The sequence below is a fragment of the Taudactylus pleione genome, unplaced genomic scaffold (genome assembly GCF_031769625.1).
Source record: "Taudactylus pleione unplaced genomic scaffold, aTauple2 ptg000090l, whole genome shotgun sequence".
NCBI classification, from domain to species: domain Eukaryota; kingdom Metazoa; phylum Chordata; class Amphibia; order Anura; family Myobatrachidae; genus Taudactylus; species Taudactylus pleione.
Genome location: NW_028284492.1, coordinates 5,086,696 through 5,103,855, shown reverse-complemented (window position 1 = coordinate 5,103,855; position 17,160 = coordinate 5,086,696). Strand labels below are relative to the sequence as shown.

Below are 17,160 nucleotides of genomic sequence, written 5' to 3'. Positions count from 1 at the left end.
TGGCTCCGTCGTGCGCATGCGCGAGGCCCGGATAGCGACGGGCAAGCCGTCGCTATGGGTCTCGCTACAAAGGGGGCGTGCTGTCGATGGTGAGTGACAGCACGCCCCCTTTGGTGTGCGTGCCGGGGGCGTGGCTGGCCAGACGGAGGCATTCCCATGGGAATGCCTACCGTCTGGGGCCGGCCACACTGACATCACAAGTGATGTCAGTGGGAGTGCCTTCGGCTCTGATAGAGCCGAAAGCACTCCAGGGCTTGCGGCAACGAGACCCTACCACAAGGGTCTCATCGCAAGCCCGATGCTCGCGATGGTCTCGACCATCGCAGCCATCTTTTTGGCCGCTCGCTATAGCTGTGGGTGGTCACCCACAGCTATTCGAGCGGCCAGGAAGCCGCTCTAAAAATTCAGAAGGACGGCCCTGATTCAGAGCGAGCGCTCTGTCAGAGCGTCTGGCTCTGAATTAGGGCCACAGTGAGATATCTCTCTCAACTGTGGACCTGAACAAACCATATTGCAATGCAAGGGGTGTAAATACATATTTTTTTTTGCATGTGGGGTAAATACTGGCTGCTTTTGCATGTAGCCCACAAATACTGCACAGCTTTATTATTACTCTACAATTTAGAGGTTAGTTTGGAAACACTCCTCCTAAATCTAAATCTCTCTGCACATTTTAAATCTGCCCCACCTGCAATGCAGCAAGGTTTCACCAAGATGATCAGTTGAGAGAGATATCTCACTCTATTCCCAAGTCTGAATCAGGCCCTCAGTGATTACCACTTACCATTGTTTATTTGTATGATTCAGCTAAAATATAACCTTTATTAATGTAATAGTTAGAATGAATGAGTCAAAAAATTATTTAGACAAATTATGCTTGGGGGTATAAACGGCAAAATTTTTGTTAAAAAAACATCAGATCCGCAAATATCACTTGACGTGAGTTTAGTTTCTCTCATAAATAACGTGGCTACCCAATTCTACCACTCCTACTAGTCATCAAGTATATAGGTAGGGCATGCAAGCAACAGCGAATTTTGAGTACCACATAAGTGCACCCACATGTAATAAATTGCGTATTAAAGCCCTGATTCAGAGGCGCACACAAAAAGCGAGCGCTCGCTCTGAATCAGGGTGGGCACTTGTTTTTTTAGTTGCGGCCTCTTGGCCGCTCGCATAGCTGTGGGTTACCACCCACAGCTTATGCGAGCGGCCAGGTGATGGTCGCGATGGTCAAGACCATCGCGACCATCAGGCTTGCGGTAGGGTCTCGTTGCCGCAAGCCCCAGTGGACTTCCTGCTCTAATAGTGATGTCAGTAGGGCCGCCCACAAACTGCAGGCATTCCTGCAGGAAAGCCCCCTGAAAACGGTGAGGAACGCCTGCGTTTTTAGACCACCACCCCCGTCAACACCCACAAACGGCCTTTCATGTCAATCAACTCTCGGAAGCCACTTCCTGCTTGTAAGCCGTACGGTCGACAGCATTTTGGATCGCAAGGTCTTGTACGCACATGCGCACAACTAACCGTACGCATGCGTGGTTTGGAAACATCGGATGCGTACGACTGAGCGGCCGCTTACAACCGACTCTGAATGAGTTCCATAGTTCCAACCTGGTTTATCACATTCATTAAATATACACTGTGACTTTTTATACTTGTGACATGTATCACTTTTGCTGGTAACTGAATAACTAGTGTTCCCAGTATATTATCATAGGATTTAACCCTGTTTATAGGAACACAATTACCACATCCATATATCAATTATAAACATGAACTGTGGTGTTAGATCTCTGAGCATCGGTGTCATATGTATCAATTTATACAGTGAAAGCATGTGTTTGTGCGTCAGTGTTAAATCCTCCAACTACTGTCCGTATATCAATTGCCACAATATTATTAGTAAGTGAATAAAGGGAAAATTAAATAACAACCTCCACTCTCATGGCATCTGATCTAATTTCAGCATGCCCGTAGATATGCACATAACATCAGAATATAAAACATCAAACCACACATGCTAATGAGCGCTCTAATTGAGAAGACTCTCAGAGCTCTCGGTTCCTGTATTGGCAGCGTGCGTACACAGCTTAGCGAACGGGTCTAAATCGGGCCCAGAGCTCCAAGTGAGCATAAACAGCTTATAAGGAAGGAATGACTAACAATGGCATCTGCACTGAATGATGAAACCTGCAAGCAGACATAGGGCCATATTCAATATGGGGCGAAAAGTCCGTTATCGGCGATAGTTTATCACCGATGATGTCAATTTCGCCAGTTTCACTTATCCCCATATTCAATTTCAAAGACTTTTCGCAGGTGCGAAAAGTCTTAGTTAAAAAACGGGGACAAGTTTTCACCACTGTTTAGGTGGCGAAAAAAAGTGCAGAATTGGGGTATTAAGGTGCAGAATAAAAAAAATGCCTGCAGCCTTTGGAATGTCCCCTTAATGTAATTTGTGTCAAAAAATAAAAAAAAAATTCCTTAGGACACCCCAAAAAAACATATTCTCATTTTGGGGACGAAAAAAAAAATGTACGGGGACAAACTTTAAAACTAGCGAAATAGTATGCGGCAGGTGTTTTCTAGAATGCAGGTGGTAACGGCAGGTGGATTTTTAAAAAAAAGTTACTTTAGGGACTTAAGAATATGCTTGCACCCATTTTCAAGGAACCCCAAATTTGATGGGACAAGTTATTTTTTCCCCCCCAAAAAAACCTGAGTGCTATTCTTCACAACTTCTTCAAAAGCCACATTTATGCACCTGCCGCGGCTGTTTAAAAACCCCGACTACCTTCAGCAGCCCAAATCGGGGATACCCATAGTGATCACCCATGTCAGACCATCTTTTGGGAGGGTGACAGGTTGATTTCCCCTAAAGTGACAGGACTTTACATTACTTACCTTTCCGCCGAGTCCCGTTTTCGCCAGATCCTAATTGAATATAGGGATAAGCGGGGACGCGCCCGATACTTTATCCCAGGTAAAAACGGTGATGATGGCGAAAAGTCCGACCTCAGACTTTTCGCCTCAAATTGAATATGGCCCATAACCTGGGTACATACTAAGCGATATATGGGACGATATATCGTTCCGACACAGATCAGAACGACATACTGTATCGGCCACATCGGTTTGTACTGGTGATTGTGTGCTCCTCTGCGTCGTTCGTCGCATCTTCTGATCTGCTGTGCATGCGACCGACGCCATGCTTCTGGATGCGGAGGAGGAATGATATATCAGGCAGTCGTACACCAGATCGTGCAATGTGTACAGACCGCCCGATATATCGTGCCGTCGCAACTGCCATCGCTGGGTACACACATCGTCTAGTGTGTACCCAGCTTTAGGGGCACTCTACCTCCCATCTGCCCCAATGTCTGATGGTTTGCCCGGTTTTTCAGAGCCTAAAAGGAGTATAGTGTATCAGAATAGTAGTGTGGCCTTATTTGATATGTGTTTGGCATGGGCAGGATTATATTGGCACAATTTGACACAATTTTGTGTCAAATGTGAGGAATGTAACATCTACATAAAATGTAGGTAAATTATTTTACATACATACCCCCTATCATTGAATCATTCTGATTTTATACTTGTAAAATGATTGTTAATAATAGGTCTATTCGTCATCACTTAAATTATACAAAAGCAAGTGAAAATTTACAGTTTTGCAAAAATCAAGTATTAGGGTCATTCATTATAAAACTAACGCAGGAGATATCACGGATATCTCCTGATTACCTTTCAGCCCCGATGTGGCCCACCGTCACCATACACTAGAATGGGGAACTAAATTCATCAAGCTCCGAAAATACTATATTTTCTGAGCTTGACTGCTGGAACTTACGCCATCTCCCAGACCGCAGCTCCCAGGTTACGCACCCATTTGTCTCCTTCCGCCTGGAGATCGCGCATGTGTGAACTGTCGTTATCGCATGCGCAGTAGCAGATGAACTTTGGAACAGTTGTTTTGGCACCAGGGAAATGGTAAATTGCTCCAGAAAATCGCTGCTGCTCGGGGTGACGCCCGGCCCCCGATAATTAAGATAATGAATGGACCCCTAAGTCAACTTCAAATTCCAGAGTGCCTGAGAGGGTCAGCACTTACAGGCACATTTATTCTCTTTTACTGAGTCCACCTATAAATTGTCCACTATGGTTTTCTATTGATGGTTTAAAACCACCGACCACAGCCTTCGATGGCCATCACTAACATCTACAGTCATTTATTTATAACGACCAGCTGACAATTCTATGGTGGGGGAGGGGGGGTATTATATATTTTTGTTATTTTATTCTACAAAATTGAGGAATGGAAAATGTAACACAATCATAAATGGGGTTTCTAAATCAAAATAGCTTTAAAACTGAATTAAAGTTAAACTTAATATTAACAGATGTGGTCCAAACACAGTTGTCTATTTAAATTACTTTTCAATTGATTTCTATTTATCAAAATTAACATAGGGGAGGTGGTCACATGAAGGGGTGGGCAAATGAAGGAGAGGGTGGGCACGGGGGTAGTGGGGTGGGCAGATGAATGAGAGAGGGTGGGCACGGGGGTAGTGGGGTGGGCAGATGAAGGAGAGAGGGTGGGCACGGGGTAGTGGGGTGGGCAGATGAAGAAGGGAGGGTGGGCACATGAAGCAGAGGGTGGGCACAGAGGTAATAGGGGGTGGTATATATGCGGAAGTACAGCTGTCAGCAGCCTCATTCTCTCCCTCATTGCTAACGGCCCTGCTCGCTGATGCAATGCGGGCCTTGCGACTGTGACTTGGGAAGGAGGCGGAGGGGTAGGAGGGGATGCTGCTGCAGCCGCCTCGCTGCTGTTTGTCAGCCCTACTGCTCCCCCCTCCTCCCCTGGAGGCAGTGCCGGCCGGTCCTGCTGATCAGGAAGGAGAGACTCCTCCGGTGCTCTGCCATCATGGGCTCTGTCGCTTTGCTGATGCTGCTGGGGGTTCTGTTGCTCCTCAGCAGGTCGTGGGGGTCTTACCTGCACATGACGAAGCCTCTCATCAACGACAGACCCGTCATCGGTAAGAGCCAGTTTACATAGGGGCATTACTGGGGGCCTTGATCATTGGCATATGTCTGATTCATGTCACCCAGGTTTATTATGAAAATCTGTAAATATTTGGAACACTACAACATTGTTGGGCCGAGGTTGTGGGGCATGCTGCGACTTGTAGTTCTTCAGAAGCAGTCTAGTCTTTCACATAGTCCTCCTAATATGTACCGTGATTTGTCACCAGTAATCTTAAACCAGAGTAGGTACAAGTGTGTATCCAATGTATTGCCACATGCTGCCTATCATTACCCCGGCCTGTGGTTACATATGGGAGAGAGCATGCAGGGGAATAGGATTTGGGTGAGGAGGGTAGTAGTGAGTGTAAACACTGGGAATGTCCTATCCCAGAAGTGCTTATCCTGCTTGACAGTCCCATATTACTGCTCATACTGTATTGTTTACTAGCCAGGCAAGGCCTTGTACATTTTATCACATTCTTTTCATGAGACCTACAGTAGGTATAAAGCCTGGATAAGAGGAATAGGAGTCTATAGGTTGTGTTGTGTTCACTATTTCAGGGTATGGACAGATAACCAAACACAGAGACACTGTCTGGGACCATTTACCTGGTACAGGGATTTGGGGATCTGTTTCCTATACATACTGGAGACAGGAATTTTCTGGGCTGGACCTATATTTATGAGATGCCAGACCATTTATTCATTACACTGGTGCACATTATTACTAATATTCATGAGGCCTGACAGGAGATACTAGTTTGTCTGAATTGATGGACTGTATTCTCATGTAACAAAATGCCTTCACTGTGTGTGTGACAGATGCACAATATGGTTGGCTGTATTTCCCCTTCGCGCTAGGGACCTGGAAGTGACGTGTGTGAGGGCGGAAGTGCAGTTCCTGCCCATGACAGCCAGCTAAAGAGGTACTTTGTCCTCACTTACACAAGTTTGTTGTCTGCTCGTGGACTCGCTGCGCTTGCCACGCTTCAGGCACGGTGGCTCGCTTCGCTCGCCACATGGTTATGTTCCCCCTCTATGCCCACTTGGATGGCAGGGAATGACACTGGACACTGGCTGATGACGTCAGGGTCCTCTCGGTGCAGGGGATTTAGACATTACCTGCACATATGCCTCCACTGTGTCACCAGTACCTAAAATGCATCCATTGTGTGTGTCTGACACACTGTAAATCTTAATATTTTAAAATAAAATTCATATCCATTTAGTGTGAATTGTGCTACTGTAATATGTGCTCACTCTCTTGTGCCAAATACAAATATACAATTGAAAAACACAAACCCTTACCCAGAGAGTACCATGGTAGATGATTCAGTGCCATGGAATTTCTAAGCAATTTTGACATGACAACACTGCCTCTTTTCATAAGGATTACCATAGACCTTCTGTGTTTTTATTATTCCTTAATACTATATAATCTAGTTTTGAGATTTATTTCCTGTGCACTCAGAACTAGATACTTTACTTTAATATACACCAGCCTAATACTGTGTAGGTCTCCCTCGTGTCACCAAAACGGCTCTGAAACCTGTAAGTTGTGAGGTGGGGCCTCCATGGCTCAGACTTTTTTTCCAGCACATCCCACAGATGCTCAATTGAATTGAAATTTGGGAAATTTGAAGACTAAATACCGGCACACACTAGACTATGTCTAGTGTTTGGTGACGGGACTTGGCGCAGTAGGGAGCGGCAGCACGACAGCAGGGACCATGCTACTGACTATATCGCCCGTGGGACCTGCATGCAGGTCTGACGGGCGGTGTTGCAGACAATGCGCCGGATCGGACGACATATCAGCTAGTGCAGGCCTGGCCAAACTGTGGCTCTCCATCTGTTGTGAAACTACAAGTCCCAGCATGCCCTGTCCCTGAGCAGCTGATAAAGCATGCCGGAACTTGTAGTTTCACAACAGCTGGAGAGCCACAGGTTGGCCTGGCCTGGTCTAGTGTGTTCCTTGTCAACACCTTGATCGCTCTGTTATATTCCTCAGACTATTACTAAACAATTTTGCAGTGTGGCAGGGAACATTATCCTGCTGAATGAGGCCACTGCCAGGAGGGAATACCATTGCCATGAAGGGGTGTACTTGGTCTGCAACAATGTTTAGGTAGATGGTACACGTTAAAGTGCCATCCACATGCATGGCAAGACACAAGGTTTCCCAGCAGAACATTGCCCCAGGCATCACACTGCCTCTGTTGGCTCGCCTTCTTCCGTAGTGCATCCTGGTGCCATCTCTTCCCCAGGTAAACGACACACATGCACCCGGCCGTCCACATGATGTAAAAGAAAACATGATTCATCAGACCAGGCCACCTTCTTCCTTTGCTCCATGGTCCAGTTCTGCCGCTCACATGACCATTGTAGGTAGGTGCTTTTGGCGGTGGACAGGGGTATAGCATGCGCATTCTGACCAGTCTGCAGCTACGCAGCCCGATACACAGCAAGCTACGATGTACTGTGTGTTATGTTGATTCACTTCACCTGTCAGTAGTTTTAGTGTTACGGCGGATGTGTGTGTATGTGTATGTATATAAAAGGTGTACACACCGAAACAGCTGTCAGGACTGGGACTATGTCTGCTACATGGCTTTAAGACCAGCAGACCAATTATGAACATTCAAAAGATTGATAAGTATTGCTAAAATTTGCACATGACTGTGGCTGTTTTTATGATGGCGCAGTAAAGATGATTTTTTTGCGTTTTCTATGGAGTGCTGGTCTCCATCTGTTTATGTAGCCTGCATTGGACTACACTGAGTGGATTGTCTACCTGTGCGTGTGTGTGTGTGTGTGGTTATATATATATATATATATATATATATATTAGTGTGTGTGCATGTGTAAAAAAAATTCAATAAAAGTGCTACTTGCGTCCCGGATGCATGCTTAAACAAGGAATATCCGTAGGGGATGTAGTTCCTTCTTGCATAGGATCCTTCCAAGATATTGATAGAAACCTGGTCTCTAGCGGATCTATGCGATTCCATCTGGACCTAATGGCAGGAGATTCTCCCTAACAGATAAACAATATTTTGTAATAGTTTAACATTGTTTGATTAGTGATGAAGAAGGGAATGGGGTTGAGGTGGAATATTGAATATTATCCCTGTATTCCAGTGGTGCTAGTGTGCATCCCATACATTTAAACTTTGTGGCTTATCTGCAGGTCTTGATTTAGATCTCCACAATTAGATTTAGATTCCACCGCATCACATTTCGGCAGAATAGATTACATCCTCATATTGTAGTATATTAAAAGGTGGTTTATTTAAACAAAGCAACAAATGAAACAAAACAGAGACATACATAAAAAGGTGCTTTCCTTAAGTCCATAAAGAGGAGCAGTAACCCAGTCCAGAGAACAGTCCAAAGCTTGAGGTCCGAATGTCAGACTCTGCTAAACAAAATGATGAGAAGTGGTCAGATACCCTATGCCTTGACATCCATGTGTGTTTTATTTTTCACTTATTTCATTTTACATGTTCTAGAAATTATAGTGGTTGGCAGTGAGGTTTTGTTTCATATGGTATTTATTCTACACCCTTCTCTTACTGCCCATCTCTTTTTTTTTTCCCAGGGCACAGTGTTTTTATTTTTAGCAGATCTGTTTATCTATGGCTTTTCAAATAGTTAAGAAGACCCATTGGAGAAATAGTTTCTCCCTGAAAACCTGTTTTTGACTCCCCTTACATCTGATATTATTACTCACCCGCCCCCCACCCCATCTGATCTGTAGGTAAAAGTTGGGAGTCAGAGAACAAATCATGAGCACTGCAAAAATAATTAATTGAGTGTTGTAATCACAATGGTTTGCAAGATATCACTCTGCCTGACCACTGCCGTGCCATGTTGCAATGTACTGTGCTTTGTTGAGAAAACATATGGTGAAGCACAGTCTGGATTATTACTGATCCAAGTCACTGACAGAGGATGCAGTCCAGACTTTAACAGGAATCAGTCAGTGTGCACCGAGCTGAGACTCAGTTACTTTTTGTAAATCCTTTACCAAGGACACACTGTTCAACCGCTGTGAGAGATAAGCGGTTCGGTTGTCCTGAAAAACAAACACACAACTTAGGGGTTCCGAGTCGAATAGAGTCTCGGCTCAGATAACTTTTGGGGTTCTGAGTAGAATAGAGTCCCAGCTCGGGTCTGTTGTAAGTTTGGATTGCATGTAAACAGATACAAATTTACATGATTTTGACTGTATATATATATATATATATATATATATATATATATATAATGGATGTGTGTAGGTGACACTCAGACGACTTGAAATAATTCTGTGAGACCCCAATAAATGTCAGAGCTTGTTTACTTTTGTTCTTTCATCAGGATACAAACACGTAGAAGGTTACAACTCTTTATAGCTCTCACCCAGGTGCTCACAGCATCAGGGATCCCGCCCATGCAGGAAAACACCTGATGATATAATGAAGTATAACCCTTCACCAACCGTAAAAAATACTATAGCACATACAAGGATATGTAGAAAACAGAATCTTTTGAATTACCGTCGGACATGTGGGTTCAAATCCCCACGCCGGAAGACCGGGACCAGTGAAGATCCCGACAGCAGTTAAGGTATGTATAAACTAACTTAACCCACCCCTAACCCTCCCTTAGGGGTGCCTAAACCTAACCCCCCCTTCCCCGCAGCCTAAACCTAAGTCTTCCGGGGGGGGGAGGGTCTAACCCTAACCTCCCCCCGGGGGTGCCTAACCCAACCCCTTCTTCCCCTAGCCTAACCCTAACCTCCCAGGGACAATAGGGGCGGCAGTGCAGCACAGGGCGCACTGCTGTCATGATACGGCGCTGAATAAGATATATGGGCTATCAATCTAGCCCTATTAAATGTCTGCAATAAACAAACCATCCAGTACTACAAAAAGCAATGGAGTCCTAACTGTTCATTTAAACTATCCGGTGCAAATGCATTTAACTTGAATATCCACTTTGATTCAAGCTGCAATAATAATCATGACCCGTCCCCTCCCCTCGGCAGCGGGGGAATATGATTAATTACAGTATTTTATATCTTAAAGCAGCCAAGTTATGCCCTGCCTTCAAAAAGTGCTTAGCGATGGACTGGTCACTGTGACCCTTTTGTATGGCCACCCTAATGGCACTTCTATGTAATGCTGATCTCTCTTTAAACATACAATAGGTGACAGCTCTGTCAAATTTATTTTACCTAAGTATGTAAAGAGTCTGTAGTGTACAATTGCCCTACAGTATGTGGGAATCTGATCCTTTGTAAAATGGCCTTAGGCATACTTGCCTACACTCCTGGTATGGTCGAGAGCCTCCCGAAAATCGGGTGCCGCTCCCAGCCTCCCAGGAAGGCAGTCAAGCATCCCTGCAGCTGCCGACCCCTCCTGCCACCCCCGCGATTACATGAGAATCCCTGGCAGCAAGGAAGGCCTGTGACGCGATCGCGTAACAACCCCCCCCGCTCCGCCCACAACCGCCGGCCACGCCCCCCGATTTTGCTGATCTGGCTGCCGCCTCCCGGAAGGGGCAGCCAGAAAGTCGACATCTCTGGTCTTAGGTGAAAACAAGTTAAGCAGGTTTTTAATCTGTTATGGAGCGGTTTCAGATTAATTGAGGTCTGAGTTTTTTCCATTGCTACCTTCTACAAAAGGCAGATGTATTTCAAGAGATTTGTTACTGGAGCATAAATAAATAGCAAACCTATAATGGCGTAGTCCTGCTTCTACCATTGTCCCCATATTATTTCCTCCATCTTTTCAGTGAACAGTGGGCCTGATTCAGCACAGATCGCAACGGTGCGTTCACATGCACCCATCCGTTGCAAAATTATGCAAATGAATGCGATTGCACTGCCACCGCAGCACAAGATGCAGACACCCAGCACTACATCAACCCGCCCCCTACACCTGACATCCGCATTAGTTAGCAAGACAACGAAAACATCGGTAACTTCGAGAACCATCGAACCCATACGTACAGTTGTGGTTGACCTGACCTTCGCACAAACTGCTAAACTTCCTGCACGCAATGAGTTCTCAGGCTGTGTAGGCAATCATAGGGGCTTAATTATGCACGCCCTTGTAATGGCGTTTAAACGCCCAGGGACGCCTGCGTTTCTCTGACGACCCCCAGTCACCACCCCCAAATGGTCACTTCCTGTCAATCACTCTGCCATTCCCCTGCTTGCACACTGCAATCGCATCCCGATCGCAGTGACTGGTACACGCAATGCCTACGCATGTGTAGATTGCAAACACCGGCCAGGTGCGTGCGAACGCAGCGTTGCGATCCGTGCTGAATCAGGCCCAGGCTTCAATAGTCTTTGCTATCGAGCACAAAGGCATGGCGATGGGACGACTGCTGAGTAGAGTGTTGAAAGAGAAATTGTGACCAATTCAGATGTAGATGTGATACGGATTCATCCATCTAGTAGCATTACAGCAGCTGTTCCCAGCATTATCATACCTCGCATCTCAAGATATGTTAGGAAGAAAAACTAGCTAAAGATCGTCCGTACACACTTGCCGATGGACAGAGATGTCTGCATAAATATCTGTCCATCCGCTGTGCAGCACAGCCAATGCGATATGTCCGTGAACGAAGCGATTCACAGACATATTGTCTCTACACACTGGCCAACGGCCAGCAGATATATTGGCCGATCAGTTGATCAGCCAGTCTATCAGGCAGTGTGTACCCAGCATAAGTCCCGGATTCAAAGGTGGACACAATTGCAACATGCGGCTGGCTAGACAACCCCCTGTTACTACCCAGAAACTCCCACCGAAATTATATCTCTGCATGCAATTATGATCTTCGTCTCTGAGCGATAACCATCGGGATGCAAGCACAGTGCGACATTGGCCGCATGCATCTAACAATGCCACTGCGTTCTCCTCTGAATGGGGCCCATAGTAGTTTGTAACACTGGAAGTATGTGCAGATTTGTGTTTTTATTTTTCTCATTGCGAAAAATATATAGATTGGAAGTATTGGTAGCAATATCCACTATACAAACTTACCTACATAATAATTATATAGGGAGAATTAGCCACTGAATGAACATCTTAAAGTTTAATGGCTTAAAACGAGCTTTACACTTCTCAGCCAATCATAGCAAGTGTCTTATTTTAAAGTTAGGGTTCGCTCACTGTTCTTGTGTGTACATGTGCTGGCTTTATGCATCCAATCTCTGCTCATTTCTGCACCTCTCCTGATTTTTAAAACAAGCTGTCAAGCTGGTTGTAAGTATTGCATTTGGTGTGACCATTTGAATCAAGGCTCCTATTAATTTATATTGACAGTGAATGTCCAAATTGTAACGGTATAATAAACCTAATAAAATGTGCATAAGTCTATAAACTATTTCCATTTATGTCCGTTTTGCTTTTCAGCATATCTGTTTGCTTTATACGACTTTATTTTACGATCAAAGATAACCCACCACCCCCACAAACAAAAAAACGAAAGATGCGATTAAAGGAAAATGGGGGGGGGGATTCAGGTCTGACTTAGGGCCTGATTCAGAGCTGAACACTCTGACCAGAGTGCTCGCTCTGAATCAGGGCCTCCTCCATGAAAATGGAGCGGCCTCCTGGACACTCGCATAGCTTTGGGTGACCATCCACAGCTATAGCGAGCGTCCATGATGATGGTCGCGATGGTCTTGACCATCGCGACCATCGGGCTTGCGACGGAGACCCTGCGGTAGGGTCTCGCTGCCGCAAGCCCTGGAGTGATTTGGGCTCTATCAGAGCCAAAATCACTCCCACTGACATCACTAGTGATGTCAGTGGGGCTGGCTTGAGACGGTAGGCGTTCCCATGGGAACGCCTCCGTCTGGCAGGCACGCCCCCGGCACGCCCACTAAAGGGGGCATGCTGTCAATCAACATCGACAGCACGCCCCCTTTGGTGCGAGGCCCGGAGCGATGGAAAGCCCGTCGCTCCCCAGGTCTCGCGCATGCGCACGACGGAGCTCCCTCCGTCGTGCGCATGCGCAGTGGGGAACATTGACCCACTTGCGAGCGTACTGCCGCTCGCGAGCGGGTCTGAATGACCCCCTTATTGAATAAAGGTTGGCATCTATAGTGTTCACCCTAGGTCTGGAGAGGGACAGGTCGTCTGTGGGTAAAAAGGGCACTATTGCACGCATGCGTCCCAAAAGTGGCGTGGTCACCTGAAAATGCCCCCTTTTCATTACTGTAGGGGGGTGCTCAGCACCAATGGAGATGCTGGGCAGCCCCAAAGTTCTCCCTGCATCCTGATCAAATGCTGTGCGCATGCGTATGGCATCTATTCACCCGTCGGTGATTGTTTCACCCGGGGGACACTGCACCTCAAGGGTGGGGATGGCACCTGGCCGGCTGTTTCAGCCTAGTGGGAACACTATATCTAGCTGGATAAGCGTGGGGGGATTAGGGCTTATTTTGACACTAAGAGGTCAATCCTATTCTATGCGATGTGCCGTTGCAACGGCATTAAAATGCAGACAATGGACCGGCACATCCTTCACAGCCAGATTCGACCCTGAATTTCGTAAATTTTTCTCGCAGCCCTATGGGGCCGCAAGCAAAATTTGGCAAATCCGGGCTTCCATAAAGTGCGGCCACTGCCGCAATGACTCGCCTTGGCGAGATCATCGCACAGAATAGGATTAACCCCCAACAATAGTGTATGAGCTGCAAACCTGGATTTATATGTAGTTGGATACATAATACAAAAAAAGCCAACTTCTTAAATATTTGTCACGGCACACTGATCCCTGAAAATGATGTGTGCTTTATAAGTCAGCATTCCTTTACAGCTGTCTCCACTAAGTACATTAAATCATAAATCAGACGCTGTTATTGTGTTAAATCACCAGGGACATGTTTATTTTTCAGTAAATTACAATCGCTGGCATAACTAGCTCCAGTTAAACGGTTGGATTTGTTACAGTCATCATTATTCACTTGTGTAAACAGCACAACCATGCATGACGTACAAGTCCCATTTAGTATTGCCTATTACAGATACGCTAGCAGTAGACTAGTCTCAGATTTGCATAGATGACCTGTATTATTGATAGACCTATTTATTGGCTAGTCATTGAAAGTAATAGTCATTAAAAGCAAACTATTACCTATTTAGATAAAGTTTTGTTAAATCTTTTTTTTTTTTTTGTTCTGAATAATTGCTCGTATAGCACACACATATTTTACAGCGCTTTACAGAGAATATTTGACCCGGTGGAGCTTTTGGAAAGTGGGAGGAAATCCACGTAAGCACAGGGAGAATATACAAACTCCACACAGATAATTGTGTCCCTCCAGGACAGGAGAATTCTCTCTCTCTAACTTTTGTTCCTTAAATGACCAATAAACATAAAATTCAATTGACCTGATATAGAAGCTACTAATTACATTCATGTGGTCCCAGTCCATTGTAGACTGAGATTTCACATTGCGTTTACTTTTCCAATACTTGTAGAACAAGCTGTTACATAGGTAGGAAAATTATTCCCTAATGATCACAACATTATCTCAAATGTTTTCCTATTTGCAATCTCATTTTCTCACAGTGCTTCTTTTTCCAATGCAGGAATATTGTCACAGGAGACCCACTTTGACAACCTGCTGTCACTTGGGCGTTCGTACATTGCTGCATCTTATGTTAAGACTCTTGAATCAGCTGGAGCAAGAGTAATCCCTATAAGGTAACTTGAAACGAACTGTTCTTTGTCATAACATTTTGTCAATGTCAAGTTTGTCTACAACAAGGATATTCCCCCGACTGGCAAAATGTTTGTGGTCCCACCCTCCCCTTAGTTATAGAGCTGCAGCTTGCTCGCTAGTGTATTCAGGTTTATTGGGTCTTAGAGACACACTGACATAAAAGAAGACTTCAAGCACATGTTCTAACGGAGCCATAACAGAGCAGTACTTCTAAGTGATGGTTTTTAGCCCTGCCAATATGCAAATTTCCAGCCCAATCCACAAACTCTCATGCGGGTGTGAGGCACTTTCTTGGAATGCAGTCCACAAACTAGAATTTGGCTGCACTCTTTGTGTCAGGCAGACATTTAAAAAATAATGTACAACTAGCCCAGAGATGTTAGTTTGTGAAAGACCTCCATTGATATCCAACAGTGTGGGATCTGTGAGGGCAATAGTATGTAGAACAAGTGTTCATGCTATAAGTCCTGATGGTCAGGTTTCCTGCATCAGATGCCTTTGTCGGCACGGAACACATCAGTTGTTGTTTCTGTCTCTTGGCTCGGGGAATATCTTCGCTGTGGCCCAGTGGCTACTTGTGAACGTAGTGTCTTCCTCTTGTCAAGTGGGTGGTTTGATGGCGACTGCTTCTTTGCTACCTCAGGGGAGAGAGTCTCCAACTTAACACAGAAAGACCAGACCTGGCTAGGACAAGGCCCCAAATAACTGGGATTTTTTTTATTTTTAAATAAATAATTTTTTATTGTTATGTATCAGAAATGGGTAAGGCTGTATGGGACAGGGCATACTTGCCTACTTTTGAAAAAGCATTTCAGGGAGACTGTGAAAGCACCACCTATGAGCGCACCGGTAAAGTGGGCGTGTACTGCTACATCTGAGAGGTGTGTCATAAAAGTGACATATCCAAATGTAAATGAGCCCCAAAGCAGTTAGTAAGATCAACTTGTTGATGAAAATACTGATGCTTTTCAGAAAATACATGTAGCCATAGGGATCATTGTGCCTTATAATAACCAATGCAGGGAAATTATACTAATGATCCCATTTGAATGTATAGATCTGTGTTTTTATATAATAGCTACATAATGGGGGTAAGGTGCAATCAGGGAGATTGCTGGACTCTTCAGGGAGATTGCTACTATTTCAGGGAGTCTCCCTGACAATCAGGGAGAGTTGGCAAGTATGGGACAGGGAACTTGACGGGGAACAGCCTAGTAAGTTAACTAATAGTTGTTGTAAAAGGTTCATTACAGCAGTAATAAATGGCCATATCTATTATTCTAAAGATATCACGCCTGGCTAGCCACCCCCCTGGACTTATGCACAGTACTTCTATCCTCTGTCAAATGTGTGAATATCAGCATTGCGTGCAGTTAGCATACACCTCTGAATCAGGCCCTACATGTCCTGGTTACTTATCAGCCAGTTGGCTTTTCCAGAAGAGGCGGCTAAGGAGCGGAAGCTTAGCCGGGGCTTTAGATCACCTTGTCCAGCTGACATCCGATCTGGTTCTACCATTTGGTGAGCTAGATGAGAGGATAAATAACACTTTCCTCCTCTCAGATGACACCATAACCTCTTTATAATTTTGGAGTTTGTGTTTTTAAATTAAAATGTAAATCGTTTTTCAGTTTTTGTGTTTTTGTGACCTCTAAAAAAAAGTGTAATAAACACTGATTTCCTCAAAAAAAATGATCATTGTAAACCATGTGTTTATCTATAAAATAATGTCTGTACACTTATGGTTCTCGGGCTGCATTTGCAGTTGTGCAAGATACGGGTAACTTGTTATCAAGTGTATAAATGCACCCGGCATATAAATGCAGTAGTCATCTCACCAACTCAAACTCCCACCAGGGCTATTGGATCTGCAAAATACACTTACTACAAACTTGTATGTTAAGAATGTGTCTGATTCAAAATCAGATGCATCTCTAATGCTGGGTACACACTGACAGATATATTGGCCGATCAATTGATCAACAATATATGGTGTGTACCAGCAATATGTCTGTACGACGTCGTTCTCAGACCTATCGCGTCGACTGTGCTGCACAGCCGATGACAGATGCAGTTTAGTCAGGTGTGGAAAAAATGCTGCAACGTAAGAATGCTTTCAAAAATAGAAATGTCAATAGTTTATTTTTGTCAACTAACAAAATGCAAAGTAAACGAACAGAAGGTACTGTAAATTCAAATCAATATTTGCTGTGACCACCCTTTGCCTTCAGAACAGCATCAATTCTTCTAGGTACACTTGAAAGAACTTATACATAAAATGAGTGGTCCACAAGCGCAAAGTTCCTCTAACACTTCCGGTCCTGATAATCCTCTTGTCTGGATACCATTTATGCTCCCATATGGTGAACTAACAAGTAGCTTCTTGAGTGGAT

General features: G+C 44.8%; 1 protein-coding gene across 1 annotated transcript in view; it reads left to right on the top strand.

Moving 5' to 3' along the window:
• The first annotated feature begins 4,679 nt into the window (after nucleotides 1–4,679).
• GGH (gamma-glutamyl hydrolase) overlaps nucleotides 4,680–17,160 on the top strand; it is a 31,949-nt gene continuing 19,468 nt past the window's right edge. Inside the window, exons 1-2 of the mRNA XM_088469318.1 lie at nucleotides 4,680–5,042; nucleotides 14,634–14,748. Of these exons, the coding sequence (XP_088325444.1) occupies nucleotides 4,754–5,042; nucleotides 14,634–14,748 (404 nt within the window). The 5' untranslated portion in view covers nucleotides 4,680–4,753. The remainder of the gene's footprint in view (nucleotides 5,043–14,633; nucleotides 14,749–17,160) is intronic.